Here is a 27,451-nt window from a genome sequence, read left to right on the forward strand (position 1 = left end):
CTGCCCTTTTTGCTTAAAGTTTGTGGGGGCAATTAAACAGTCTTATTGGGAAGGTAAGCATCTGTCTTTTTCAAAGAAGAAATATGTATGTCTCTTAAGACCAAGCTCCGAATTGCAAAATGCATGTACAGTATACTTTGCACAATTCGAAGGACACCCCTGTTCTAATGCATGTGTTGATCTAGTCACTGCCAAGTCCCACAATCCTTGCACGCATACACGCTCGCTCCCTCCCTCCCTCCCCCAGGAGAAGTGCAGTTCCTTTGGAGGTTACAAACAGACAGAGTGTCTCAAACACCGGGATTAATCTCCTTAAATTGGGAGGAGAAGGAACAAGATTATGGGTGGTGATGGGAAGAAAGCAAGGGAGAGATTCTCCAGGTAGAAGAGCTAGTTTTCCAAACGGAGGTACGGACCGCCGTGTATACATTTTCCATCAGCTCCCAAAAAGTAGGAAGTGAAGGACATGCTGTTGGAAGATGCTCGTGATATGGCCACCAAGGGAAGTGGAGGATGTAGATGGGAGAACCTCAGCTCAATAAGCAGCCACCAAAAAGGATGAGCCAGTCTCTAGTTATGGTGTATGTCACTCAGAGTCACTTGCTTGTGGGATGGGTAGCTATATAAATTAGGTGGACAGATGGCTGGCTGAACAGCCGTATAGATGGTTAGATAGATAGATAGATAGATAGATAGATAGATAGATGGATGGATGGATGGATGGATGGATGGATGGATGGGTGGATGATAGGTAGGTAGGTAGGTAGGTAGGTAGGTAGGTAGATATAGAATATAGATTACGAGACAGAGAAGATACATTAGAGGTGGGTAGATAGGTAGGTAGGTAGAGAAGATACATTAGAGATAGAGGGATAGATAGTCTTTTAAAAGGATGGATGGATAGAATTTGAGATGTATGGATGTATGGATGATAGATAGATAGACAAACACAGGCAGATCCTTATGGATGGATGGAGAGAAAAAGGAAGGAAAGAAGGAAGGAAGGAAGGAAGGAAGGAAGGAAGGAAGGAAGGAAGGAAGGTTCAAGAACTATGTTGTTGGCTTAGAAGGTGTCTCAGGATTTCCAGACACATCCAGAGAAGCATCAAAGTCCTACAATGTATAATCTTTTCACCGACATTTTCAACATGCTCCTCTTTCCTAATGAAACTGAAGCAAAAAGCCTTCAAATAAAAGAATAGAAGGAACTGGTTAAAAAAATTTTATTCAACAAATTATATTAAGAATACAGACTAAACTCTCTCAAGACGGGAGCTTCCCTTTGTAAAACACAAAGTAGGCCATCTAAAATAAATATAAAAGGGTAATATTAATAGGATTAATGAGCACGTTTAATCCACTTTCTATGTCCCATCACGAAGAAAATGCATAGCATCTTTTAAGAAAAAGAATATTACATTCATACCTACACACGCACACAAAGTTTTTTTTTTAAATGCCCAGCTGCTTAACAAACACTCTTGTTTTGTGAGCAAATAGCTCAGAAAGGGATGTTGTAATCCATGCCTTTCATCGGATGTTGCATTAGTGTCCTTTCTATATTTCCTTAAAAGGCAAAACCTACAGCCTTTAACCTAAACAACCAACTCTTTCAAAATATAGTTTCACACAACAAAATACTTAATGCACTTCACACACACACACACAAATACACCACAAATGTAACCTATTTTGAACCAACCAGCTGGCTTAAATTTGTCGGTGTGTGTGTGTTGTGACCATTTACCCACTCTCTTAAAACACCCCTTTAAGGGAGTCTCACGGATTTCCCCAATCATTCACACTGTTTTTGTTCTGTTTTGGGGGGACAGGGGGGGAAAGGGACAGAAAATAAGACACCCACGTTTCATTTGTGCAACGCAGACTCCCAACAGTGTGTGTGTGTGTGTTTGTGTGCGTTTGTTCACACAAATATTCCATCTGTGTGAATATAAAACCCAGACAAAAAGCTGCACAAATGGGCAATCAGGTTTCCAAGGAAAGGTCTCTGTCTCCCCTCAGTGGTGATGAATGGAATAACACAGTTATACAAGTTGCATCCATTGATAAGGATGGGATTGCGTGGAGGAGTCAACAAAAGAAATCCCTAGGCCTGCAACTTGTTACCTGTGATGCACAACTGCTCTGTCATGGGCAAAGTCTATGCCAGGAAAGATTACCCTGCTTGAAAGGAAAGCTCTTCAGTGTTGGGTTGTCAAAACAACACCACACCACCAGCCTCTATTAGGAAGGAGTAGAAGTGACCCTGTTTCTTGCCACTCATTGATGGCCTTCAAACTCTTCATGAGCCATCAACTCTAGCCAACTGCTAAGGAGAGTTGGTCCAACAGAGACTAACATGGAAAGTCAACAAAATCCATCAAAGATGCTGTTAAGAGCAACAAAAACTCCTGATTGTTGTTGTTAAAAGACCAACATTGGGGGAATTAAAAAGAGAGATTCGTTTACAGGTAATTTTTCCAGTGTGAAGAGAAGGAGGATGAGTTCTCTAACCCCGCTTTTTCCCTCTGGACTCAGAATCAAATTTGGCCTAGTTAACTGGACACCTACCAATTCTGCTTCCTGCCTTCCACCATTTCTGACTGTGAGCAGAAGCAAAGATGCTGTGTAAAAACTTCGCCTTCCTTTCACTTCCTCAAAAGCCTTTCCTTTGAAGCTGGTTTCACTTGTCTGAGTCTACCAATCTCTCCTGGAAATGAGAGGCTCGTATCTGCATTATCTAGAGAGAAATATATGGAAAAGGGGTGGGTACAACGTAAAATACTACAGAATGGCATTATACGCATACACCCCAAACACAGAAATAAACACCCATCTGTCAGTACGGTCGGGAGGCCGAATACCACGTTAAAAACGCCTGGTGTTACAGAAGAATTACGTTTCATGGTAACTGAGAATCATCATCCATATATTTATATTTTTAAAGAGGATGCAGTGATAACCCTGGTAGTAAGCATTCCTCTGTAAATAAAAAAAAAAAGAGAGAGAAGAAGCTAAATTGCATTCTGTCCATCGGATGAGTAGGGGAGGAGAAGCAGCCATCCCAAGAATGGTAGGATGGAAGTGGACGGGAACTTTAGAACTTCATCAGAACTTGACAGAAGATGCTTTGTTTGTCACTGTCTTCTCACCAGATTAAGGGGAGGGGGGAGGGAAGAATTCAAACCCTGCACCAGAATATTGAAAGGTACCAATTGCAAACAAGGACTCCCTTCTGCCTGAGGGGCAATTCTGCTGCAATGGTAACCTTGAGTTCAAAGCTGCTTCATTGGTTCTTCAGAGCCTTGCAAAATAGAAGGTGCCATTTTGGTTCCTTCTACGTCCTGGTGCATTGGTTAGGTTAATTCTTCAGACTCGTTTCAATTTGCCCAGCGGTATTTCTCCCAAGTTTGAAGCAGGGAAATCTCTTTGCTACCTTATGGACTCCTCCTTATGGAAGGAAACCATCTAGCGAGACAGAATAATTCAGCCAAAATGAACTAGGCCAAGATCTCTTCTTCACACAGCTGTCGAGAAGACTTGATGCAGAGGTGGGACTTCTGCATCGCTCCGAACACAGGTTCTTGCTGGGAATTCCTTCCCAAGTTTTGAAGGCCACAGAAGGAAGCAGAAATTAAGAAATTCTGCTTGAGGGGATAAAAAAAACAACTTATGTCAGCCTGAAGTGCTTCCACACACCTTCCAGGATCCAAAGATGAGAGGACATTTTAGCAATCTAGATTATAAAATAAATAAAAATGGCTTTCCAAATCAATTTCATTTCGCCTGACTTTTCAAATTTGGTCGAATTCCTCAACCAGATTCAATTCACATTCTCCGGTCATCAAATTAGCTGTCTTTCCACTCTTGTTAACCGGAAAATACTTTTTAACTCTGTTTTAATCTCAGATCTCTTTTTCCTTGAGATGGTTTCCTAATGCCTCACTTCAAGACTTAGTCAAGATCAAATCATTGTCCGAGTTTGACCTTATCAGTTTCCAAAATACCTTCAGGAACTGCCTAAAACATTGTCTTCACTGCTGGGACCGCTTACCTATTTCATGCCTTCATGAATTTCCTCTGGGGCAGAGAAAGGCAGTTTGGTGGTTGGCAATGGACTGTAAGAACTGAAAAGCTTTGGCAAAACCAAAAAAGATGGTAAAGAAATCAAGGCATAAATTGCTAAGAGAAAGGTAGAAAGGTTGGACAGCTGCAGAGTCATCTTCCAATTTCCCAGAAACCTACGTTAGCTTTTTCTTGAAAAATGCAATTGATAAAAAACTTCTGGAGGAAGGATTGGGAAGGCATATCCATTTTATGCAGTACAAGTACCCCTCTTTGCTATGAACAAAATACTCCAGAATAAGCTAAACTAACCCCAGGAGCAGTTGGGGTCCATAACCAGGGCAATTGCATTTTTAATACCATTAGAGAATTAGTATTTATTTACATGGGACATGCTGGAACCTTTCCATCTGTTTTTTGTTTTTAATCGAAGAAATCATTGAAAAGGGGAAGAAAGGATCTGTTCTCCTTTTTTTTTCTTTTTTTGTCTGTGTAACATAGCATTTGTTCTCCGGCAGCAAAATCACACTCAGGGGGGGGGGGGGGGAAATAGCAACGACTTTCACACAGGTTTCCCCCAATAATTTAAGTTTCAGTGGACCAGTTGCATCAGGGTGTATGTTTTGAGTCATGGGGCTGGAGCTTACATTAGACTGGCCTCATTACGAATCGATGTCTTGAGTTTCTTTTTCCAAGATCTCCAGAAGAAAACACATTGTGCTCATCCCAATTAGACAGACAGGTTGCTAAACTGAAGGGTTTGTTACAGGAGAAAGGATTCAAAGCTTGTGCATAAAGCCACTGGGAGATTCCTCAGATCTTCCAGACCAGTCGAAACTCTTTTTTGCAAAAACTATCAGATAGAAATCACGTGCTGTTGTTGTTGTTTTGTTTTTTTAAAGGATCAGAAATGAAGTTGCCCATTGACGGAAAAGATCGCTTTGATCATCAACCCAGGGAAAGAGAATTTCCCCAAAACAGACGTCCAGTTCAGACAATACATTTTAAGCGGCTTCCAAACACCGCAAAGGATGGCGTGCGTTGTGTAGTAAAAGCAACCCGAAACTCCTTTAGAAACTGGTGCTGAAGAAAAGTGACACTGGTGGTGAGATACAGGATGGATCTTCATAGCTCTGGTCAGCTGAGGAATGCCAGATAAAGCCAGATGATAGCTTTAAAAAAAGAGGATATGCTTCTGGTTTTAAGAAAAAGTCGACCAGAGTTTAGTAGAAGACACGTCAGCTGAGTTGGAGCAGCTCTTCAGAGGAAATCAAGCCTCAAACCTCAGCCACAAAAACCACAATAAATAAACGCGGACAGACAGAAGTCCCCGCACGGAAATGTAGGTCTCTTCAGTCGTGAAGGTTGGATGATCCCGGGGGAATCTTTCAGATTTAGGGCTGTTTGTCCAAAGGGACTCAAGGATCTGAGTCAAGATTTGCAAACCAGCAAGGACAAGTTGATATTTTAAAAAAAAGAGGGAAAGAAAGTCCAATTATTTTGAATTTAGGAAGAGGGAGGGAAGCGATGCAGAGGGGGAAGAACTAAAAAAAAAAAAACAAGGCTTTGTGTGTCTTTTGCTGGAAGGGCCTCCATTAATACTGCTTGTCAGGGACGGGAAGGGTTGGGTGGAAAGTTTACAAAGCGAGGAGGAGGAGGGAAAAGGAGGAGGAGGAGGAGGAGGAGGAGGAGGAGGAGGAGGAGGAAGAAGAAAATCCTTTTCAGTAGTACATGTGTGCGTTATACTCCAAGGAGTTGAGAGACTTCAGGAGGGTGGATACTGCTGGCATCTGCTGGGACTGGGAGGCAGTCTAGCTGCAGCACTCTGCTCCGTCCGGAAGCTGTAGTCATACTGCAGGAGACAAAAAGGCAGGTGTGAACGATTGGACAGACAAGAAAAAGCAAACTATGCACCGTTGAACCCATCAACCCAGAGTTCTCAACTGGTTCAAATAGGTTGAACGCGCCCCCCTTCTTTGTGGCAGCCCTTCCAATATCTCAGGGGCTGCCACAAAGAAGAGGGAGTCAAGCTATTCTCCAGAGCGCCCAAAGGCAGGAGGAGAAGCAACAGATGGAAACTAATCAAGGAGAAAAGCAGCCTAGGACAAAGGAGGGATTTCCCAATAGTCAGAACAATTAACCAGTGGAACAATTTGCCTCCAGAAGTTGTGAATGCTCCAACACTGGAAGCTTTTAAGAAGAGACTGGAAAGCCACTCGTCTGGAATGCTATAGGGTCTCTTGCTTGAGCAGGAGGTTGGATTAGAAGACCTCCAAGGTCCCTTCCAACTGTTACTCCATTAAAGTATCCTACTCTGGAATCCTTGTGAAGACCCAGCTGCTTGTAGAAGGTCTGGGAAAAGTAGAAGGAAAGGGAAGAAGAGGACGAGTAGCAGCAAGGGGGAGGGACTCAGTTATAAGGTGGTGGGTGTAAAATTGGAAGAACACAGAGCATTAGGGAACAGCACAGCTTGTCGTAAGTCTATCTATGTGGCTACTAAGAGTCAACATTGACTTGATGGCGCACAGTCAATCAATCTAGCAATTTCATCCGCGTAAGTCGGACAATTCCTAGAGAGGTTTCTAATGCTGGGAAAGAACCAAGCTCCACATTTCAAGGTGGAGGCGGAAGGGCTGAAGGCCGTCATGGAGAAAATCCATCTAGGCGGTTGGCACCAACTTGATGGCACACGATCAACCAACCAGCCAACCAACCAAAGTCTCCCCTGTGTCATGGCAGGAGAACATCAGGGCATGGGATGGACACTAGCAAACTTCTCATTAAAGGTGGAAAGGCAGTGCAAAGTGTACGTGGCAATGCTGCCACCTGGTGGTCCAACTGCAGCAGCAGACCAATCAAAAATAACGCATAGGACAAACAGCGTAGGAGATCACGCGGTAAATACATTTTAATGTCTCAGAATGATCAGCCCCAAAGGATGAAATGATAAACTGATGTTTCCCTCCTGTAACTTAATACTATGTTAAGCATCAGGGTAGAATTAGAGGGCGTTTAAATTCTGTCTTCTTGTTTACTCAGGGGTACCTTAATGCAACCACCGAACCTCCAAGATCCTTAATTATAGAAGGTCTTCCTTGCCTTCTTTCTCTCATCTATCTTTACTTTCTCTTCCCTTACCCTTCTAATCTTTTCTTTCATTTTCTTTCCTTCTTTCTTTCTTTTTCTTTATCTTTTTTCCCTCCCCTTCTTTCTTTCCTTCCTCCCACTTTATTCCTTCTCTCCCTCCTTCTTTCTTTCCTTCTTCTTTCTTTCCTCCCTCCCTCTTTCTTTTTTCCCTTCCTCCCTTTCTTTCTTTTTTTTAAAAGGTTTTTTTATTTTGCCTTTTAAATTAATTCTTAGATATATATTCTTATAATTATTTAACATGTCAATTCATATCATTCTTTCTCTCTTTTTCTTTCCTTCTTCCCTCCCTTTCTTTCTTCCTTTCTTTTTCTTCCCCCTCCCTCCCTATTCTTTCTTTCTTTTCTCTTTCTTTTTCTTCCCTCCCTCCCCCACCCCTCTCTTCTTTCTTTCTTTTTCTTCCCTTCCTTTCTCCTTTCCTTTCTTTCTTTCTTTCTTTCTTTCTTTCTTCTTTCTTTCTTTCTTTCCTTTCTTTCTTTTTTCCCTCCCTCCCTCTTCCATACACCAATATATTTTCTCTCCTCCTGATGCAATCGTTGATAAGACTACTAGATGGCACTGTGTGATCATAAATGACTGCTTAGGATTCTTATTCTACCCCCCTCCCCCTTTATATTTCAAAAGGAAATTATGACTAATACCTAGTTATCCCTGAAACAAAAGAAAGACAGAGGGCAGCCAAAGAGAAGAGACACAATTTCTTTTCTTTAAGGCTTCATCCAGACATGGGGTTGTTTGCTGCTAAGTTTATCAGGGAAATACGAGTCCCTTTGCAAACTGCTTTGCAAAGATCCTGTGCAGGAAGAATCCCAGGGCTATTCTTTTGCAGCCCCTTCTCCGCAAAAATTAAAAATCAGGAAGGACCCAGGAGTGTTTCTACAAAATCCTTTGTAAGAGCTTTTAAAAAAAATCAACCCAGCGCCCACGTCTCTGTTAATTTCACGCCAACATCAAGAAGCCCGTGGCAAGTGCCCAGAGCGAATGGAAACCCCCGCGAGCTATTTTTCAAACACGCCAAGGCATAAAGATGTCAGTTCAAACTGTTTACTAATTAACACTTAAAAAGACACAAATTAGATATGCGCGGGTAAGAGCAATTATAATCAGGACCGATCTCTTCAGTCATTGGGGGGAAAGGGGGGTGGGGAGGGGAAGATAGCCCAAACTCTCAACTCAAAAGATATTGAGAGAGAGAGAGAGGGGGGGGGGAGGGAGGGAGGGAGAAATCCCTCTGAAATGTTGCCAGTGAGCAAATATATTTCACTTAAACACCATTATGTAGGACTATGCTCCTGCTAAAAAGGAGAAAAGTGGTGGAAGAGGGAAGAGATTTTGGAAATCAACACACAGCATCCCGGAAGATCTGAATCAAATTGCATAGAAGGCAGAATCCTAGGGACCTCAGAGGCCTTCTAGTCCAACCCCCTGCTCAAGCAGGAAGCTCTTTACCATGTCAGACAAATGGCTGTCCAGTCTCTGAATGAATTCAGTTTTAGGCTGTGAGTTTAAAGGAAGCGTGAACTCCTCACAATCATAATAATCATAAGAATTGACAAAATCCCCTGTAGTCAATTGCAAAAGACAGCTTTGCTTGAAAGCAGCTGGCATCTGGGGAGGATACCTTGCACACCATCGGACCTCTGCCTATCCCAGGTCCTTGGGAAAGGATTCAATAGGTATGGCAAAAATGCCAAATCCAGCCTAAACGTTTGACTGATTGTGACGAAGCATAATGATAAGTGGAAATATATAAGCAGTGTTGATGGCAGAGGGAAATAGAGCATTGGGTGACTAAAGCATGCCAGGAAAAAAAAAACCTCACCTCTTTTTCAATTTCAGCCAAAGATTTAATTGTGATTCCCAAGAGGTCAACAGGCTGCATCTAAACAGGGGAAGACAGAAATGTGCCATTCAAAACTTAAGAATTCAATCCAGCTTTTCCAGTCCCTGGTGGGATGTTTGGCTGGTTCAGGGGTTGGCAATCTTTAACACTCAAAGAGCCACAATTGGGAAGCCCCCCCCCTTCAATTCTGGAGCTGAAGTCCAGTTCCCCCACCACAGAGTCTCCTCCTAGTGCAGCATCCTTTCTCCTCTACCTGTCCTAATCAAAAGTCCTCCTATCAATTGTGGAGCTGACCGGCGACAGGGAGCCGCAGCAGAGAGATGAAAGAGCCACATGCGGTTCGGAGCCGCAGGTTTCCGACCCCTGGGCTGGACTAATGTTCCCATCTTCCCATCTCCAAGTCAGCAAAGTTATGGGAATGATAGTCCAGTATCAGGAGGCAGTATGGTACCCAGTGGAAAAGAGATACGGTCCATTGCTTGGAAACAGAAGTGGACTTCAATAAAGAGAAGCAGGGAGATGAGGGAAGCAAAATATCATCATGCATCTTGTGATAAGTTGGAGCAAAGGAGTGGCAACAGGCCAGCATCTCAGCCTTGGGAAGTGACTTGGGAAGGCAGCTTGGGAAGAAGATTCTCTCGAACAAGGAGGGGTGGATGAAGACGGTACGGAGAATAAAAAGTGACAGCTGAGGAAGGTTGAGCTCACTCATCCAAGGTGCTCAATTGAATGGCTTCCCAAAATTTCAAGGTGACGTTTTCTGGAGAGCTTTTTGGAGGGCAAGGAAGATGGGAGACCTGGAGCAATGGATCATTATTGTGACTGTGGATTTTGGCACAGTCGAACTGTGATGTTCTTCAATGGGTTAAGCGCCGGGAGTTGAAGTCTGCAACCCCAGAGGACGATTAGACGGATAAATGAATAAGTATGGAAAACTCACCCCTTCGGAAGCACAGGCAAACTTCTCCGAGATCATAAAAGGCACGCCTTCCATAGCTGCAATCAAAACACAAAGAACGGAGGTTAAGATTATCGGGGCGTCTTCCCCTCTCTACAGTCCCCAAAGTAGGGAGCGTGATGGCTCAGCAGTTAAAGACGCGGAGGAAAAGCTGGCAGTCCATGTTCGAGACCCAGGCCCTGTGTAATGGGGTGAGCTCCCGTTCCTTGCTCTAGCTCCTGCCCAGCTAGTAGTTCAAAAGCACAAAGAGAAGAGTAGACTTTGGCAGGGAAGTAAGGGTGTTTTGTGTGCCTCTGGCATGCAGTCGTGCCGACCCCATGACCATGGAAAATGTCTTCAGACAATGATGGCTCCTTCAGCCAAAAAACAGGTGAGCCCTACACCTTAGATCCAGACCCAACTGGACAGGGAAACCTTTACTTAGGTTCATCCACTATAAACCTTTATATGGCTTTTTCTCCTTCTGTCTCAGCCTTGGGCTCAAAGGGAGATCAAATGGAGAAAAGGCCAGGCCACCAAGTCCTAAGTTTGTGCAAGGAACGTCTTTGCTCCTCAAAAACTGAGGAGCCACCAAGATTGGGGAAGAAACGCGCAGCAGCTGGAAAGCAGCGCAATCTGTCCAAATGCTTCAATGCTGCCATGTGGGCTCCTTGGAGCAAACGAGGAGCTTCCACAGAGCTGTAATTAAGCAGACCTCTAATTAAGGAGATGCCCTTTTCTCAGAATGATTGCACTTAAAAAAAATATGGCAGAGCAGCACACAATGGAGTCTGTTATTAATGCCAACGAGACGTGAACAAGCGGGCTGTGAGATTCAGCCCCCCCATCTAGGGCTGTCGCTACGAGATTATTTATAAAATGGGCTCATGGGGAGCATCTGAACGGGTGGGCTAGGCTGGAGGGAAGGAAAATCGGGCAGGGAAGGATGGAGAGGTTTAGAGGGACAGAGATGCCCTCAACCTAAGCAGCCTGTCAAGACGAGTCGTAATCACATTCTGCTCCAAAGTTGGGATTCCAACTGCGGAATTCCAGTGTCTTGGTCAAAGATGGGACATGTGTTTTTCTCTTCCGCCCACAGAGGTTTTTGGCACTCCGGAGGCTTCAGGGAAGCTCCTGCAGCCTCCGGAGGGCAGGGGAGGCTGTTTTCACACACATCGTCCAGGGCAGACTCATATGGTTCCTCGCTATCCGAGTCCATCAGCAGCTCAACCGGATCCTGCTGGGCCACAACAAATACATATACATATATATATATATATGGCTGTGTGTGTGTGTGTGTGTGTGTGTGTTTCAGCACAGCTCTGGAACGCCTCAAGCAATTTCAACCAAACTTGGTACACAGATGACTTACTCTCTGGAAACAAATACTGAAAACAACAACACGTTGGAAGTCCCAAAGGATCAGGTGAGGAACAGATCCTCCAGAAGATCTAGCAATCTGGTTGCTAAGAGCCCATAATCAACTTTCTACCCAAGAAGCCCATATAATACCTGAAGAAATCCATACACCTAGGTGGAAGAAGAAGAGGTCAACCAGCCGTAACAACAACAACAACTTAGTGATGACTACACCTGAAGGACCAGGTGAAGGCAGACCATCACGGAGAAAAATCCATCTATAGGTAGTTGCTAAGGCTCAATACTGACTTGACGGTACCTAATCAATCAATCAGGTTGTGTAAACCCAGATTTTCTCTTCCCTTGTCAATCTTGACGGTACCTAATCAATCAACCAGGTGGTGTGCACCCAGCTCCCGCCTTCCCCTGTCAATCCTCTTCTGCAAAATAGCACAAGAGATGAACACAAGTGCCAGACACACAAACACACGCAGCCCGTATTAAACTCCGGCATCCAAAGTGGCTCCTTGATTCTCCCATCCAGCTCTCTGGGATATCAAATGCGATTGAATAAGGTCCTAAATTTAACCAACCACAGTGAATTCTCCTCCTCCGAGGTGCCGGCTAAACAGAAATGAGTTGCACGAGGACCGAGAATTTGAAACGGAGCAGAAAAACATTCTCCCAGCGTAATCACTACTTGTTTCTTTGAAGGCAGAAAACAATGGGCGTCAGAAACAAGAGTGGAAATCTAAGTACTAATTGCCGTTATTCTCTTCCTTCACAAAGCATCTCCTGGGGCTTTATGGAAACACACCCCATTGTTTTTTTCTGACTTGTTGAAATATCAGGTGGTGTCTTCCCATCAAGGCCGATAATAGAACGAAAGAATTTTCTGCCGCCAAGATTTGTGCAAAGTGCTCGAGACAAGTTCTCCTACTGAACAAATGAAGGGAGACAAGAGAGGTTTTAAATATGGCTGTCAAGGAGCATTAGGGCTCCTGCCAAGCGCTCACTGGCAGCTTTGGGGGTGGGCGGGCTGCGAAACCCCCTCTCCTGAGCCTCTGGGTGAAAGGCTCACCGTGGGGTCTCATCCTAATCAACAGGACCAGTGCTTCAGAGAAGAGTTGCAAACTTGGCTAACCGTCCCTCATGATGTCAATCGAAGCCAGGATAGGATAGGATAGAATAAGGAATAGAATAGAATAAGGAATAGAATAGAATAATAGAATAGAATAGAATAAGGAATAGAATAGAATAGAATAAGGAATAGCATAGAATAGAATAGATTAGATTAAGGGATAGAATAGAATAAGGAATAGAATAGAATAAGAAAAAGAATAGAATAGAATAAGGAATAGAATAGAATAAGAAATAAAATCGAATAAGGAATAGAACAGAATAAGAAATAGAATAGAATAAGGAATAGAATCGAATAAGGAATAGAATCGAATAAGGAATAGAATAGAATAGAATAGCATAGTATAGGTAGGAGGTAGGAGATGAGAAAGGGGGTCACCACTTCAGAGAAGCCACAGAAAGTCTCTGAAGGTGGACAGGTCCAGAGAGCCCCCTGATCCAGTCTTCTATGCGTGTTGCAGTAACCAACAAGATGTTTCCATGGATCCCACAGAGGTTCTGGAACGGCTCCGGGATCTGTGGGATCATTCCTGATAGTTTAAGGAGTGGTGCATTGGCCTAAAGGTGGCGCTTTTGCCTCACAGTCAGGAGGCTGTGAGTTCGATGCTAGGTACAGGCAGATATTTCTCTCTCTCTGGGCACGATGAGAATATATCTGCTGAACAAAACTCCGCATTGGCAACAGGAGAGGCATCTGGCCAGTAAACACTCAGCTCCATTCAGATGCCCAGACTCCACCCCCGCAAGGGATGTTGGGGTCGTTAAAAGAAGATGGATCCTGGTAGTTTAAGGAAAGCTATGTGAAAGTCCAGAACTAACATCCTACTAGCAGCCACGGATAGCCAGATCCTCCAAAACTCTGTTCTTTTTTGAAGTCATGGACAGGGATGACAATTCCCATTTCTGATGGCAGCAAATTCAACTTTAACTAAGACCCAAGGTTTTGCACCTTGCCAACAACTACTGCCCAAATGCATTGGACTCCAGAGTCTCCACGATTCTCAGCTTCTGGAAGTTCCCCTTCAACAGGTGTGGAGAAACATGGAAGGGAAGGTTGATCTATTCCCTTCCCCAACCCCCTTCCGTGGTCTCTCCTTCTGTCTCGTTTTCTCGCTCCGCCGTAAACCACCATTAGTTTACTAGAGGTTCAGGACGCCCAAACAGAAGGTGGCGGGAAAGTAAAAACGTAGCAAAAGATTTAATCCCCCAAGCCTCAGAGAGCTCTTTGATGGATCGTCGGAAAAGATGGCAAAGATATAGTGCCGTTTGTTTTGGGGCTGGGCCCTTGCCATCTGTTGTGCACCAACGGAGATTGCCTTGGCAGCCTGCTCCAACCAGATTAGCCAAAGTCAAGCTGGCCCTGGGAATCTTTTAAATCCAGACGGTCATTCTTCACGCCGCCGGCCCGGACGAGTCCTTATGTAGATAAACAGGGAGAGGCGAACCGCAAGGAGAAGCTGAAGGAGAGGAACGTGTGACTATCTCAAAGCAAAGGTGAGTGCAAGGAAAAGGTGTGGAAGGGGAATAAATGGATGCAATGAAGAAGGAATCACACAGCCCAATGTGGCAAGGAAAATATATTTCTAAGATATATGCCTAAGATATAATACAGCCCAGGTTCAAATCCCAGTAAGGGTATGGCTAGCTGATGAGAGCTAATTAGCTCGAAATAGATCTATACTAGTCTCCCTTTATTTATTTATCAGTACAAATACAACATATATATATATACACAAAGTATATTACGAGAGGAGGAATAACAAGAGCATTCTTCTGACTCGGTTCTCCTTTTCCTGCCAATCAAAATAGGACACTGGGAAACGTGTCATTTCTTGATGGTGAAATCTTACTGTTACTTAACTTTAGAGGTAAAACTAAACGGTCATCACCCAGTTCCCTGTTCTAAGACAGGGGCCAGCAACCTGTGGCTCCGGAGCTGCATACGGCTCTTTCATCCCACTGCTGCGGCTCCCTGTCATTCAAAATAGGCGTCACAACTGCCAATGTGCGACACCCATGCGATTTATCAAGCTTTTCAATCCCCAGAAGGCCCACCCCATGAAAGTTTCAGAAGAAAACAGAACATTTAATTCAACTACATATGCTAGTTTTGTGGCCGCTCGGGAAATAGTCAGGCACGGGAAGAGTTTTGTGGCTCCCGGTGTTTTTTCTGTGGGAAACGGGCCCAAATGGCTCTTAAGAGTGTTTAAGGTTGCTCACTACTCTTCTAAGGCCTTCCTAGTCTAAAAACCACCCAAACTCTAACCGAGATGCTTTTAGTTTGATTCAACATGTCTTCTTAAGCCACATCAGGTGGAGAAAGTCCGTCTGAAGGTTGACTGTGAACAGCTGTTTTTAAACAAGGAGTCAGCTTGTTTAAGTTGGCCGAACTGTGGCCATTTTCTTTGTTGTGTAGTTGCTAGAGAGGTTTCTTTTCTCGTGGCTTCAGGGCTGAAGGGGCTGGGGAAGGGATGGTTCGAGATCATATAGTCTAAATGAAATTATTTCCCCTGGGAATCAAGGACGTTGGCGCAGGTGTCTGCAGGGCAGAGGCTGACGTCAACCTGCACCTGGACTGCGTGCTGCTTGGATTATGTGACCGAAACTCTGGGAGGGGAAATAATGAAGTTTTACCTTTAATTGAAGGGGAAAACTGGCGCCAAATTAGAGCCAGTTTTCCACCAGGAAGTTGCCAATTTGATATGTCCTAATAAAATGTTATTTGAGGAAATTTGCCTGCCTTGGAGTTCTTATGGAATGGGACTTATTACTTGGACCCCTGACACAGAGAAAAGAAGAGAAGAGGGATTTGGGGAGAGGAAAGAACCGGAGAGGTGGGGAGAAAAGCAGAGAGAAAAGGAAGAGAGGGAGGGAGAAAGAGAAAGAAAGGAAGGAAGAAAGAGGAAGGGAAGGGAAGAGAAAGGAAGGAAGGAAGGAAAGCAGGGTGGAAGACAGGGAGGGAGAGAAAGAGAAAGAAGGAAGGAAAGAAAGAAAGAAAGAAAGAGGAAGGGAAAAGAAAGGAAGGAGGGAAGGCAGGGAGGGACAGAAAGAAAGAAAGAAAAAAGAGGAAGGGAAGGGAAAGAAAGAAAGGAAGGAGAAAGAAAGGAAGGAAGGAAGGGAAGAGCAGAAAAAGGAAGAAAGGCAGGGAGGAAGGGAGAGAAAAAGAGAGAAAGAAAGAAAGAGGAAGGGAAGGGAAAAGAAGAGATCATAAAAAGAGAAACTGCTGAGAAAACACTGGGACAGCAATGTATTTTCCATGTGGTATGTTTTATTTGCCCATGCAAACTCTCCCAAAAACATGATGCCCCCATCAACATAATTGCTAATTAGCTAATAATAGCCAGCAATTTCCATATAGATCAAATGCCCAGCTCTTGTAGCTATTAGGGAAATAGCACTTTATAATTAAGAGCCTCCTCGTTTCCCCCCCCCTTTCCCAGATGCCAATTAACGATGTAATTATTATTAGCCCCTTCTTTTGCTGGTGCAAAATTAAGGCTATTCACCCTCTCTGCTGAAAGGGAAAAAGGGGTTGGCTCGGGGTTGGGTGTTTGATTTGGTTCCTGAAACGTTGCTTAACGCAGAAATAGTGGCAATAACTGTGGCTCTTCAGCTGCCACGCTTCCAGATGAATGCATACATCCCGAGCAATTTACTCCTGATTAATTGAAGAGCTCAAAGATAACATAATGGAACAGCATCCCACTTTTCAACATCAAATTATTATTACTATTATTATTTTTAATCCCCCTGCCTTTCTACGAAAGGACGTAGGGTGGCGTATCTCTCCCGCCCAGCCTGTTTATTTTCCTCTCGCCTGAAAAGGAGGAGAGGATTTATTCCAGATGACAAGAACCACAGGTTCCATAATCCCCAGCCTGCTGCTTCGGACTATGATTCCCACTAGGTTTCAAAAGATCATAAGCAACTGGGAAGGTGGGAGTTGCAGTCGGAGGCTAACCGGAAGGCTGGGGAAGTCTGTGTTTGTATCGGGAGACCCACTTTGCAACGGATTTTTGCTTCCAACAGCCGTTGTCACATCTGCTCTTCTATGCTCTACTCTGCAGTGTCAAACTAGGCCAAGTTCACATTCCCAAGACCCTGGGATACGTTTTCTGCCTGGCTTTTCTCAGGGAACCGGTGGTTGTGTTCGCACAATCCAGCTGCACCCAAATCAAACTTTGCACACTGCATGAATATGGTTGCAACGCCTCGGACTGATCTAGTTACACGTGTTGTGTGAAGGAAGTTTGTGTGAAAAAGGTATTTTACTCTGCTTGTTTTGAGAGAGAACAAAGAAAGAAGGGAGGAAGGGAGGGAGGGAGGAAGATGGAAGAATAAAAGAAAGGAAGGAAGATGCAAGGATAAAAGGAAGGAAGGAAGATGCAAGGATAAAAGGAAGGAAGGAAGATGCAAGGATAAAAGGAAGGAAGGAAGATGCAAGGATAAAAAGGAAGGAAGGAAGGAAAGCTCTAGTACAATAAGAAAATAGAAGAAAGTAGAAAAAAGAACAAGATATACAGGAACATATAACAGCAAAAAGGAGCCACTTCCAATATTCTTCACAGCAGTTATAAGCACAATTATATTTTAACCTGCCTCTCTGAAGTTACATCACCACAACTCTCTTCTTTCTATAATCTATCCCATCTAATCATCAAAACCATAAATCACAGCTTCATTTTTCACACACACACACACACAAAAATCCATAAGGGATTTCAAATCACCAATAAATGCAGATACAGCACCCTTTTCCTAATCCGAGAAGTCATCTTATCCATCTCGGGAAATTCTACGTTCTCTCCATTTCACTAACCGGTCCTCCGTTGTGAGCCAGGCCAAATCTTTCCATTCCACCTGACTCAGCCAAATAATAATAATCAAAATGTTTGGAAAAGCGAGTGATAGCAATCCAGCAGTTAGCGCAAAAAATTGAGTAAACCCAACAAGCCCATCGGAAATGGCATTAAGAAACAAAACTCTTCACTTTTTTAATGTCTTGCTTGTTCTTGTGTTCTTTTGTGTTTGTTTTTTCTATTCTTAATTTTTTTTGAGTTTTGTATTTTTAATTTTTTTAACAAAATAAAACATTTGAGGAGAATAATAATAAGAAATAATAATAAGAAATACTACTACTACTAATAATAATAATAGCAACAACAACAGCTCCACCGAAGAGAGAATTGTCTTCCAAGCTAGTTGTGAACACTCCAACACTGGAAGTTTTTAAGAAGATGTTGGAGAACCATTTGTCTGAAGTGGTGTAGGGTTTCCTGCCTAAGCAGGGGGTTGGGCTAGAAGACCTCCAAGGTCCCTTCCAACTCTGTTATTCTAGTCTATTCTATTCGAATGCATATTTAGAAATATTTCTCTGGAGGGGTTACTACTTCACCAAAGACAGATTTTGGAAAAGTCCAGCAAGCAACCAGAAGTTTTTACAAAAAGGCCTGTTCAATTATGAAAATTCTAGATAGCCAATTGAAAAGGAAGCCAGCAGAAGGACCAGCCCTGTCGACAGCCCTGAACTTCTGAGCTAAAAACATAAAGCCGCATTAAAGCACAACTTCATGCCTCTTTCCAGTTATTAAAAGTAAATCCTTCTTGACAAGGGGGAAAACTATCACAAGCAGCTTTGTTTTCATTTGTGCCACAAGCAGTATCAACGCAAGATGTGTGAACATTTCCTCTGCATATTTAACTCAGCGTACAAATTAGGTACCCTATTATTTTTCAGCAGTTTTTTTTTTAAAGTTCCTCTTTATTCTCCTTTAAAAAAAAAAAGGCATTTGTGACACCGTCAGGGACAAAAAAAAACCTTCCTGGAAGGAGACAAAAGGAAAAGAAGAAGACACAACTTCTCCTTTACACCACACCAAACGTTGGTCAATATAGTGGAAAAGACTAAATCCAGCTCCTCGGTGTGTATATGCGCACACACCATAAAACCAGGCGATAGGGCTGTATAAAACTTGCTTTTAATTTTGCTCTGAACTCCATCAAGCACATCTTATACAAGCCTTGAAAAAAAGGAGAGGTTGGGGGGGGGGGTGGGAGGAGAGGGAAAGAGAGAATAGTGTGAAAAGTAATTTTGCATAATCAGTACATGCCATCTGGAACAATTAAACGATTTCTATAGAACTATGAGGATCAGTCATATCTGCTTATTAAAGATCAGAAATTATACAAGTCATAAATCCTCGAAAAAACTACATGTGCTCCCGCCTGTCAACGCTGTTTTAACTTCAGATGCTGAAGAATGCACGATTAAGGCTGAGGGAAAAAAAAAAGATTAATATATGCAAATTACATCGAGCATTTAAAATCCCCAGCAACTGTCTCGGGTTTCTCCTGTCCTTATTTTGCTGCATTTATGTTTTATTCATCCTTCCGCGCAACTCACCTGTCATTTCATAAGCTATAATATTATGGGGGTATTATTAAACAGCATAAAGCCCCTGTTTTAATTGGAAAGCTTCATTGCATTTTCCAATTATTTGGACTAAATTAAAAGCAGATGTACATAGTTTAATAAGGAGTCTAATATCAGTTCCGGGAAATCAAAATTCACTGCCATTGTGGCGTTGCAATACTTTTACAAAGTGTTCCCCATTTTGAAGGAGGTTGTCGGCATGTTACCCTCCCTTCTTCTTTCTTTGATGGGGAGGGGGGGGGAATCAGCCCCAGCAATCTGTTAATTGTCATCCTGTTAATAACTGTTTAAATATCCAACTGGCATAGGAGCATCCTATTCATAAAAGAACAGAGAAAGGAAACAGCTAGCTGAGCAGAAGTAAAACCACATTCTTAATAAGACATTTTGCTACATCTGGAACATGATATTCACACCGGTGGGGATAATTAACCAAGCACGGAATTGCAGATTGTGGGGTGTGGGGTGTGTGTGTGTGTGTGTGTGTGTGTGTGAAGAAAGAAGTTTATTCCAGAATTGATTAGTTGGGTGAAGTATTTCCTTCTCCCACGCAAACAAACTATGAAGCGTTGTTGGGTTTTTTTTAAAAAAACAACACCAACTCTCAGGCTCCATATAAAAATCTTTAGCACAAAATAGGCATGATCTGAGAGCTACTTAAATGCCAAGTCAAATGGCCGCATAAAACAATGGAATATATACATTAAAGGAAAATATTTGTGGGTCAGGGCTGAAATGAGGGGTCCTTGATGCTCTCTTGAGCTTGGCTGTTTCCTTGCAGACATTTCATTATCAAACTGGGTAGCATCATCAGTGCTAGAAGGGAGTTGGGTTTGTGGAGAGGAGGAGAAGGGGAAGAGGGAGAGTGGGACAACATTGATGATGTTACCTAATTTGGTAATGAAACATCAGCAAGAAATGCAGAAGGACCCTCCATTTCAGCCTTGAAAGCCACAAATATTTCCCTTTAATGTCTATATCCCATCTATGTAGCTCTTAGATCATGCATGTTTTCTACTAAGAGCCTAAGAGTTCTTAAAAATTAAAAAAAAAGCCTTCAATGCTTCATTGTTTGCTTGCGTGGGAGAAGGAAATGGTTCAACCCAACAGATCAATTCTGGAAAAATATTCTTTCTTCACCGCCAAGTTCTTTTGGGTGGCTCCATGAAAACTTTCTCAAACTTCTCCAAAGATTGGGCTACCAGGAAGATTTCCACTAGAAGAAGACAAGAGACATTGCTAATCAGTGCTATGAGTTCTTTGGGCTAAAAAAGACTTCAGTTCTTGTCCGTTGTCTCATGAAAATCCCCTCAGTCTTTTCCTAAAACCAAGAAGAATCTGCTAGGAGAAGATTCTGCTAGTTAGGCGTCAACTAACTAAGATTTCCTGAGGCTAATAAAGACCTCCATAGTAACTTGCCCTCAATAAAATCACTCCAAAGCATACAAATATGGCTGGAATGGGATTTCAAAACGGCAGGGATGTCTTAAAGGAGGAATTCAGCAACGAACATCGCAACTTCTTCTTCGTAAGAAGGCAAAAGCGGTCTTCCCCAGCGAAGATAAAGGGAATCATTTCGCAGCAAATTAAAACAATAGCATTCCTCCCCTGCTCCAAAATTATCCATGTTAATAAAGGTAGTTTACTGGGCCGCATGAACTATTTAATTATCTTTGAAAAGTGAACGGTGCATGAGGGGTGGATAATGAATCAAAACAATCGTTTTGGGATGAAAAGACATGACTAAGCGTTGATTAAATTGTCTTTCCCCATCGAAGGCAGATAAAAGATTTATTAAAAAAAAAAGAGGCAATTGAAGTCCACATAATATCGTGGCAGGAAGCATATGGCTGTTTGGTGGGGGAAGCCAACACAAGAAGGAGAAGAAAAAAGAAATAGCACAATAGGGATGGAAAGAGAATCAAGGAATTTTGGCATTCTCATTCAGAGTGCCACCTTAGCTCATTAATCAATGCCAACGTATTTCTATAGACTCAAGAGCTGGAAAAAGCTACTGTTCAAAACATCATCTGGATGTTGGATTTTCCATGCCAAGGGCCATCTTGGAATTTGGACATTACTTTTTTTAAAAAAATTCAGGTTTGGCCTGGTCACTCTTTCCCAAAGTTGCACATTTATATCATTTAAAAGAGAGATATAGAAATGCCGTAACAGCTGATTACGTCTGATATGTTCATAACAGCTTGGAAGTCCATGAAGAGATCAAACATGGTTGAGTTTGGTCACTGTTTGTTGAATTAACTCTACTTCCCAAACATTACGAATTACTAAGATCTTGGGTCCACCCCACAAAAAAAGAGGTGATACCTCTTTATAAGAATGTATTACAGGAATTCATCAACCGTTGGCCAAGGAAGCTTAGAGCCTAGCGAAAGACTTAGATTCTCTTCACAAAGCACACAAGCTTCCTCCTAGTTTTACCCATTTTTATAAAAAAAAATGCACAATGCTTTTATACATTCATAAATGGGCAATTTAAAATCCTCCAGTGAGAACATTAATTTATATGTTTCATTAACTTTGTTCAGGGAAGCCACTCCAGTAGACTTTGGCCCGCTTACAAAATCCGTATGTACAATTAAAAGACATAAAACCCTAAAAGGCATAAAATGGAACTGCCCAGATAATTGCATCCTAGAGGAGATCAAAGTTCATGACATCCAAAGATGTCACACCTCTGATAAAAGTTCAGTCTTGCAAAGGAGGTCAAAAGAAAAGGTGTGTTGTCAACAACCTTCTCTTATCCTGGATCATACGGCTTTGTTGGGGTTCAACCAGCATCCTTTACTTCGTTAAGGAATTAGACCATAGTCTAGGGTTGGAGAATACATTTATCTGATCAAATTGATCAGGTTTGTACCTGCTCCAGAGGAGTTGAAACAGTGGTGAAATTCAAAAATTTCCCGTACCGGGTTCTGTGGGCGTGGCTTGGTGATCATATGACAGGGCAGGTGTGGCTTGGTGGTCGTGTGACCGGGCGGGCGTGGCTGCACAACTGACTCACACACAATGTAAAAGCAGCTGGGCTTCACACAAAATGTCCCCTGCAACAAGCAGGAACCTCACAGAGTCACAGAGAGCTCAAAAACCCAACTATCACACTTTACACAAAGACAACACAAAAGCTGCCCAACTGATTCAAAACACTGGCCTTCACACAAAATGTCCCCTGCAACAGGAAGGAACCTCACAGACAATCAGGCACAGCTGATTGTCGCAAGCATTTCACCCCTGAGTTGGAGTCCCCGGCTCCTGAACTTGAAGAGATTTTAACATTTGCATTCACTAAGTTGTAGGAGATGACCACGCTGAGGTCGAGGGAGGGGTCAAGCATGTTATCAGCCTTGAGACCTTTGGCACCCACGAGAGATCTAAGTCCAGCCCATCTTGAATTCCATTGGCTGTTATCTACCACCAATTTGCTTTGGCTGTTAGTAGTTCAGGTTCTTGAAGAAAGCATTAGCGTGTCGATAGTAGCTCAGGTTCTTATACAAAGCATTAGCATGTCGTATTCATTTGAACCACCTTGGATCCTGATTTCCTGCGCTTGGCAGTAAGTTGACACAGAGTGAATGCAAATGCTCGGCTTGTGACCTTCTTGGTTAAGCTCATTGTGCAAATCACAGCTAAAATCCCAGCTTCTCCAAGCAGCTCCTGAACTAAAGAGAGGGCTGGGCTACCTGACCTCACAGCTCCCTTCTGATCTTGCAGTCGGATGATCTGGAAGCCAGCAATCCTGAAAACAGCTGCACTGTCAGCAGAGAGCTAAGCCCTTCATGCCGTAAAACATCGGAAGGTGGCAAGCAAGAGGAGGAGGGGAGGGAAAGGAACAAGAAACAGTTCACACTAGCGAACAAAAGAGCTCAGCCTGGCATGGCTCATTGTCTTATAGACAACAATGAGAGAAATCTCCCGAATAATTAGCTCCTTTGCAGCAAACTGACAGATCCTTTCTTTGTTGGGCTAATCTACGGGAGGCCTCGTGTTCTTTATAGACAAGGCAGCTTACACATTAAACTTTGGCTTTCTGTCCGTTCCCCTTTTTGAAGTGCAATGCTCTTCTGGGGACACACAACTGCCCCGATGAGGGACACCAGTCAAGGATGCATGTTCTGTTGGATGCTAAACCAGGATATGAACCAAGATCACTTGGAAATCCGGTCTCCAGCCATAGTTAATGCACTGAGTTCCCCTTCTCAAGCTTACATGAGTGCCATCGTTGCTACAAGGGAGTGGGGTAAATAATCAGACAGCCTTGAAGACATATGGAAGACTTTTGAGTGAATTACGTTACGATTTCCTCAAACAAGGATTTTGAAATGATTTGTTGTTCACAGTTCATCTTACCTTCCCCAGCAGGAAAATAAGAAAATATTCGTTGCCTTCTGGGTCCTTGCTGCTGCCTAAGCTTGGTGGTTTTCTTACAGACGTTTCATGAACCTGCTAGGTAACATCATCAGTGCTACAAGGAACAGTATATAAACAGAGAGCAAAGCTCACTCCTTTCTAGCCTTGATGGTGTTACCTAGTTGGGTCGTGAATCATCTGCAAGAAAGCAACCCAGCTCAGAGAACACCAAGGACCCCACAGCCCTCCTCCTCTCTCCATATACCCAACTCTCTTGTAGCACTGCTGATATTACCTAGTAGGGTAATGAAACGTCTGCAACAGCCAAGCTCAGAAAGCACCGAGGGCCCCCTATCTTCTACCTGTTCCTAATCTTGGCATTGAGAAACCCAAAACACATGACCCACATAAATTAAGGATGTCACTATGCACCATACCTATCAAGTTTGATGACTGGCCAAGCACATGAGAGAGAAATAGCTCTGGAGATGGGATGCAAGCAACCGCTTGCTTATCTGATGAAATCCAACACCTTGAATTACTAAATGGTCCCAACCAAGCAGGGAGCCTAGGTCTCGTTTTAAGAGGATCCTGCATTGGGAAGGAAGGGTGATTCTTGGTATAATTTACCATCTGAATTGCACTGGCCAGGAATGAAGGAAAGAACTGAGCCAACGGGAAGAAGAAAAGAAAAGATGAATTGGGAACAGCCTTGCCAAAACTTCTCACAACAAAACAAAGAAGAGTAACAACTCCTCTCTGGTAACATATGATTTGTCCGTAAGTCTTACCAAAGCCTTTTGTGGAGAGATGAAACGTCTTGTGCAAGCATTTCAAGCCAAAGCATTTTTTTCCCCTTCTTCTTTTGTTTTGGGGGTTTTGGAAGCAAACCCAACTTTTCTCCCTCCGGGAGCCATTAACATATTGCCTTGGAACACGCTGTTTATTAAGTTCCCTCCCGCCCCAAAGCTGCCAAGGTATTAAAAAGCTCATCCATTTAGTCTGAAACTTTTGATGGAGTATCTGCGCTCCTCAAACTGACATGCCTATAGGAAGGGTAAGGTCTGGGATTTAGCAGAGCAACAATGCAAGGGCCCACTGAAGTAAACATGGCAGGGAAAAGTAAGCTTAAAGATGTTTCAAATTAATGCCAAATCCCATTATTTTACTGGTGTTTAATTTGAAAGAGACTGAACTGATAAACACTCAAGAGTATGCCAAGGATATGTAGATACTTTCTATATTCTGCTGCTATCAAAGGGAAGAAATATTCAAGGTTTAGATTTGTGCCCACTGAAATGAACTGGATAGTCATTGGTTTCACTCTTGTTCATTATGTAGCATGCTTATCAATGATTATTAAAGTGTGTTATGATTTTCTCCATCCCTTATTTAATAATAAATAGGAACGGACACCATTCTGTCTCCATTATCTTCACAGATAAGGAAACTATTCTGCTCTCTGTCAACCTGCACATCTGATTTTTTTTTTTACACCTTCAATGCGAATAACATTCTTTTAAAAAAACCTCTTGATTAAAAAAAGATTTTTTTTAAAGACTACTAAAGAAAGTTTGTTCTAGTATTCTTAAATGACGAGAAAGATCCACAGAATTTGAACATTTAGACCACACTGTTAAGATTCTAGAAGGGGTAAAGTTTTGAGATGGACATTAAAGAGATATCCAACCCAGAACTAAGGAGAAACTTCATGACAGAGAGAATAATTTTATCAGTGGAAAGACTTGTCTCCGGAAGCTGTGATTGCTCCATCACTGGAGGTGTTTAGGAAGAAACCTGACAGCCATTTAACTGGAATGGTAGAAGGACTCCTGCCTTGGACAGAGGTTGGACTAGAAGACCTCCAAGGTCCCTTCCAGCTCTATGATTCTACGACCATGTTCCAATTCAAGGGATGAAGTTTGCTCCATCGTACCAATTCAATTCATCATCCAAAATCAACCATCTTTATTCTTCTTAGGCTGCCAGTTTTTTGTGACTGAGTCTACGTTACTCTCACCTAATCACACCCTAACTCAGTCAGATCTTTTTACCAGTGGGGCTGGAAGCGCACAATCACACTTTTCCCATCAAAAATGACTATTTTGGAAGATAGAAGAATTATCTAACTAACGGAGCCATTGATGGGAATTCTAAGTCTTGAAGTGGGCAATGAAAGAACTGAAACGAAGGGATAATTGGAGAGATCTAGGATCATGGCATATTATAATCCAGTAGAACCACTGGGCAATGGGAAAAGTTCAGTTAATTCACCGTATGACTTTATTTGTTGATAAAGCTGTTATGGCTGCCTCTCTTATATCCTAGGCAGCTCACAAGGAAGCCAAAAAAAACCCCCCAGCAATTAAAAAACACAATCGCAAAGGTGCAAGCAACAACTAATTTACTAAATTTAAACACTCCCCATGTTTCCAAAATATCCAGATGTGTGTCTTCTTAAAACACCAACACAAGGACAAGATGGCCTATAATAAGGGGGAGGGAAAAAAAAGCTATTTATCCTTGAAAGGGAGGAAAAAAATACATTTCTACTTGCATTTTTTTATCGTACCTTGACAAAATTATGGAAAACCTCAAAGACAAGAGATGACTTAAAAAAAAACAACAACCCTGAGGAATATAAATATGTATTTTTTTAAAATAAAATATTTAAGTTTAAGTCGATTAATCTAACCAATTACACTGATGGAAGGGCCGGCTCTGTCCCGTCCTGTTACGAGGGGAAAATTTAAGGGTGGTTTCTCTTGCGAGGGAAATAAAGATGCTAGAGATGCCAGGTTCGTTTTAATAATACATGCCATGCGCTGCGCCCGCCATCTGCAAAGACGGAAAGCAGAAACACACACACACACACACGCACACACACACAGACACACACACACACAGAGGCATCTCGACACCTCGGTGCTGCAGCTTATTGTTCCTTAAGTGACGGAAGGTTTAATCAAGAAAACAGGCCATCCATCACATGGAACCAGGCAGACTGTGGGTCTGACAGGCTGCACATGGCTTTATATGCTGGGAAAACCTCGCCACCTGTTAGCCGCTAACCTTTTACACAAGGATCCGAGATGCAAGCTTTGTCCCCTTCCCCTCTCCCCTCTCCCCGATGAGATTCTCCTTTATTTCAAAACTATCCCCCGTTATTGGCAGGGACAGACGGCGGAGAACGATGGCTGTTTTATGGACTGCCGTCAACAATTTATGCCTCCTTAAAGTGACTTATTTCTCCTCCCGACTTCCGTTATTAGAAATCGTCTCCTCCTCCTTCCTTGCAGCAGCTTGTTCTCCTTCTGTGCTTTAGGGGTGTTATCAGAATAAGAGTTGGCAAGGGACCTTGGAGGTCTTCTAGTCCAGAGGTCCCCAACCTTTCGGACCTCAGGGACCACTAAATTCATAATTTTAAATCCCGCTGACCACTAATAGGATCTGCCTAATGACCGGCTGGGTGGGTGTGGCTAGGTGGTCATGTGACTGGGTGGGTATGGCCAACTCGATGTCATTCATGTCAAGAGGCATCCCGCCAGCCTCTACTCGCCCCTTCCCTTCCAGCCACTCCTCGCCTGCCCGCCCAGGCTCCTTAGGGCCCCAACAGGAAGCAGTTGCTGGAGCTAAGCAGCCACCAGGAGAAAGAGTTGACAAAAGAGCTCAGTTCAAATTGGATCTGACCGAGAAGGAGGCTCAGCAAAAGCACCTCACTGAGGACTAGGAGCATAGGCTTTCCAAGCAGAGGGAACACCTGCAGGAGTGCAAGGCCAGGTGCCGGCGCCTGGAGGCTCAGCGGGCTGAGATGGTCAGCCAGTTCCAGGCCATGATGCGGTCCCACTGGAACGAGGCCCTCTGGCTCTTCGCCACCAGCGGCTCTTCCCTCCAGCCTTCGCCCAAAGCCCCCCACCAGGAGGCTGAAGCAGACCCCAAGTGGGAATTTCTGCCCTCCTCCGACCCCCACAAAAAGACCCCGAAGGGGGAGATTCTCTGCAGCAACACAAGCGTTCATTGCACGTATCCCTCCCAGGGGCCGTAGTTTGAAGACCCAAAATTTAGTGCAATATAAAAAATGCAAATAATTTTTCTGCGGACCATCAAAATTTCGGTAGAGGCAGATATTTTCCCCTTGTTTTCCTCCCCAAAAGCTAGGTGC

At 43.2% G+C, this 27,451-nt stretch overlaps 1 protein-coding gene across 6 annotated transcripts in view; it reads right to left on the reverse strand.

Moving 5' to 3' along the window:
* Positions 1–1,207: 1,207 nt before the first annotated feature.
* The window catches only part of MVB12B (multivesicular body subunit 12B), a 49,895-nt gene continuing 23,651 nt past the window's right edge, over positions 1,208–27,451 (reverse strand). For 2 of the 6 annotated variants that reach the window (XM_081967310.1, XM_081967308.1), the window contains exons 8-10: positions 9,993–10,048; positions 9,032–9,091; positions 1,208–5,917 (exon numbers count right to left, since the gene is read on the reverse strand). In XM_081967310.1, the coding sequence (XP_081823436.1) occupies positions 5,831–5,917; positions 9,032–9,091; positions 9,993–10,048 (203 nt within the window). In that variant the 3' untranslated portion in view covers positions 1,208–5,830. Of the gene's footprint in view, positions 5,918–9,031; positions 9,092–9,992; positions 10,049–25,676; positions 25,776–27,451 lie in introns of those variants that run through there. The other 4 variants (XR_014176520.1, XR_014176521.1, XM_081967309.1 and 1 more) reach the window with 4 other exon arrangements.

Source organism: Natrix helvetica (genome assembly GCF_964273705.1).
Source record: "Natrix helvetica genome assembly, chromosome: 15".
Lineage (NCBI taxonomy): Eukaryota > Metazoa > Chordata > Lepidosauria > Squamata > Natricidae > Natrix > Natrix helvetica.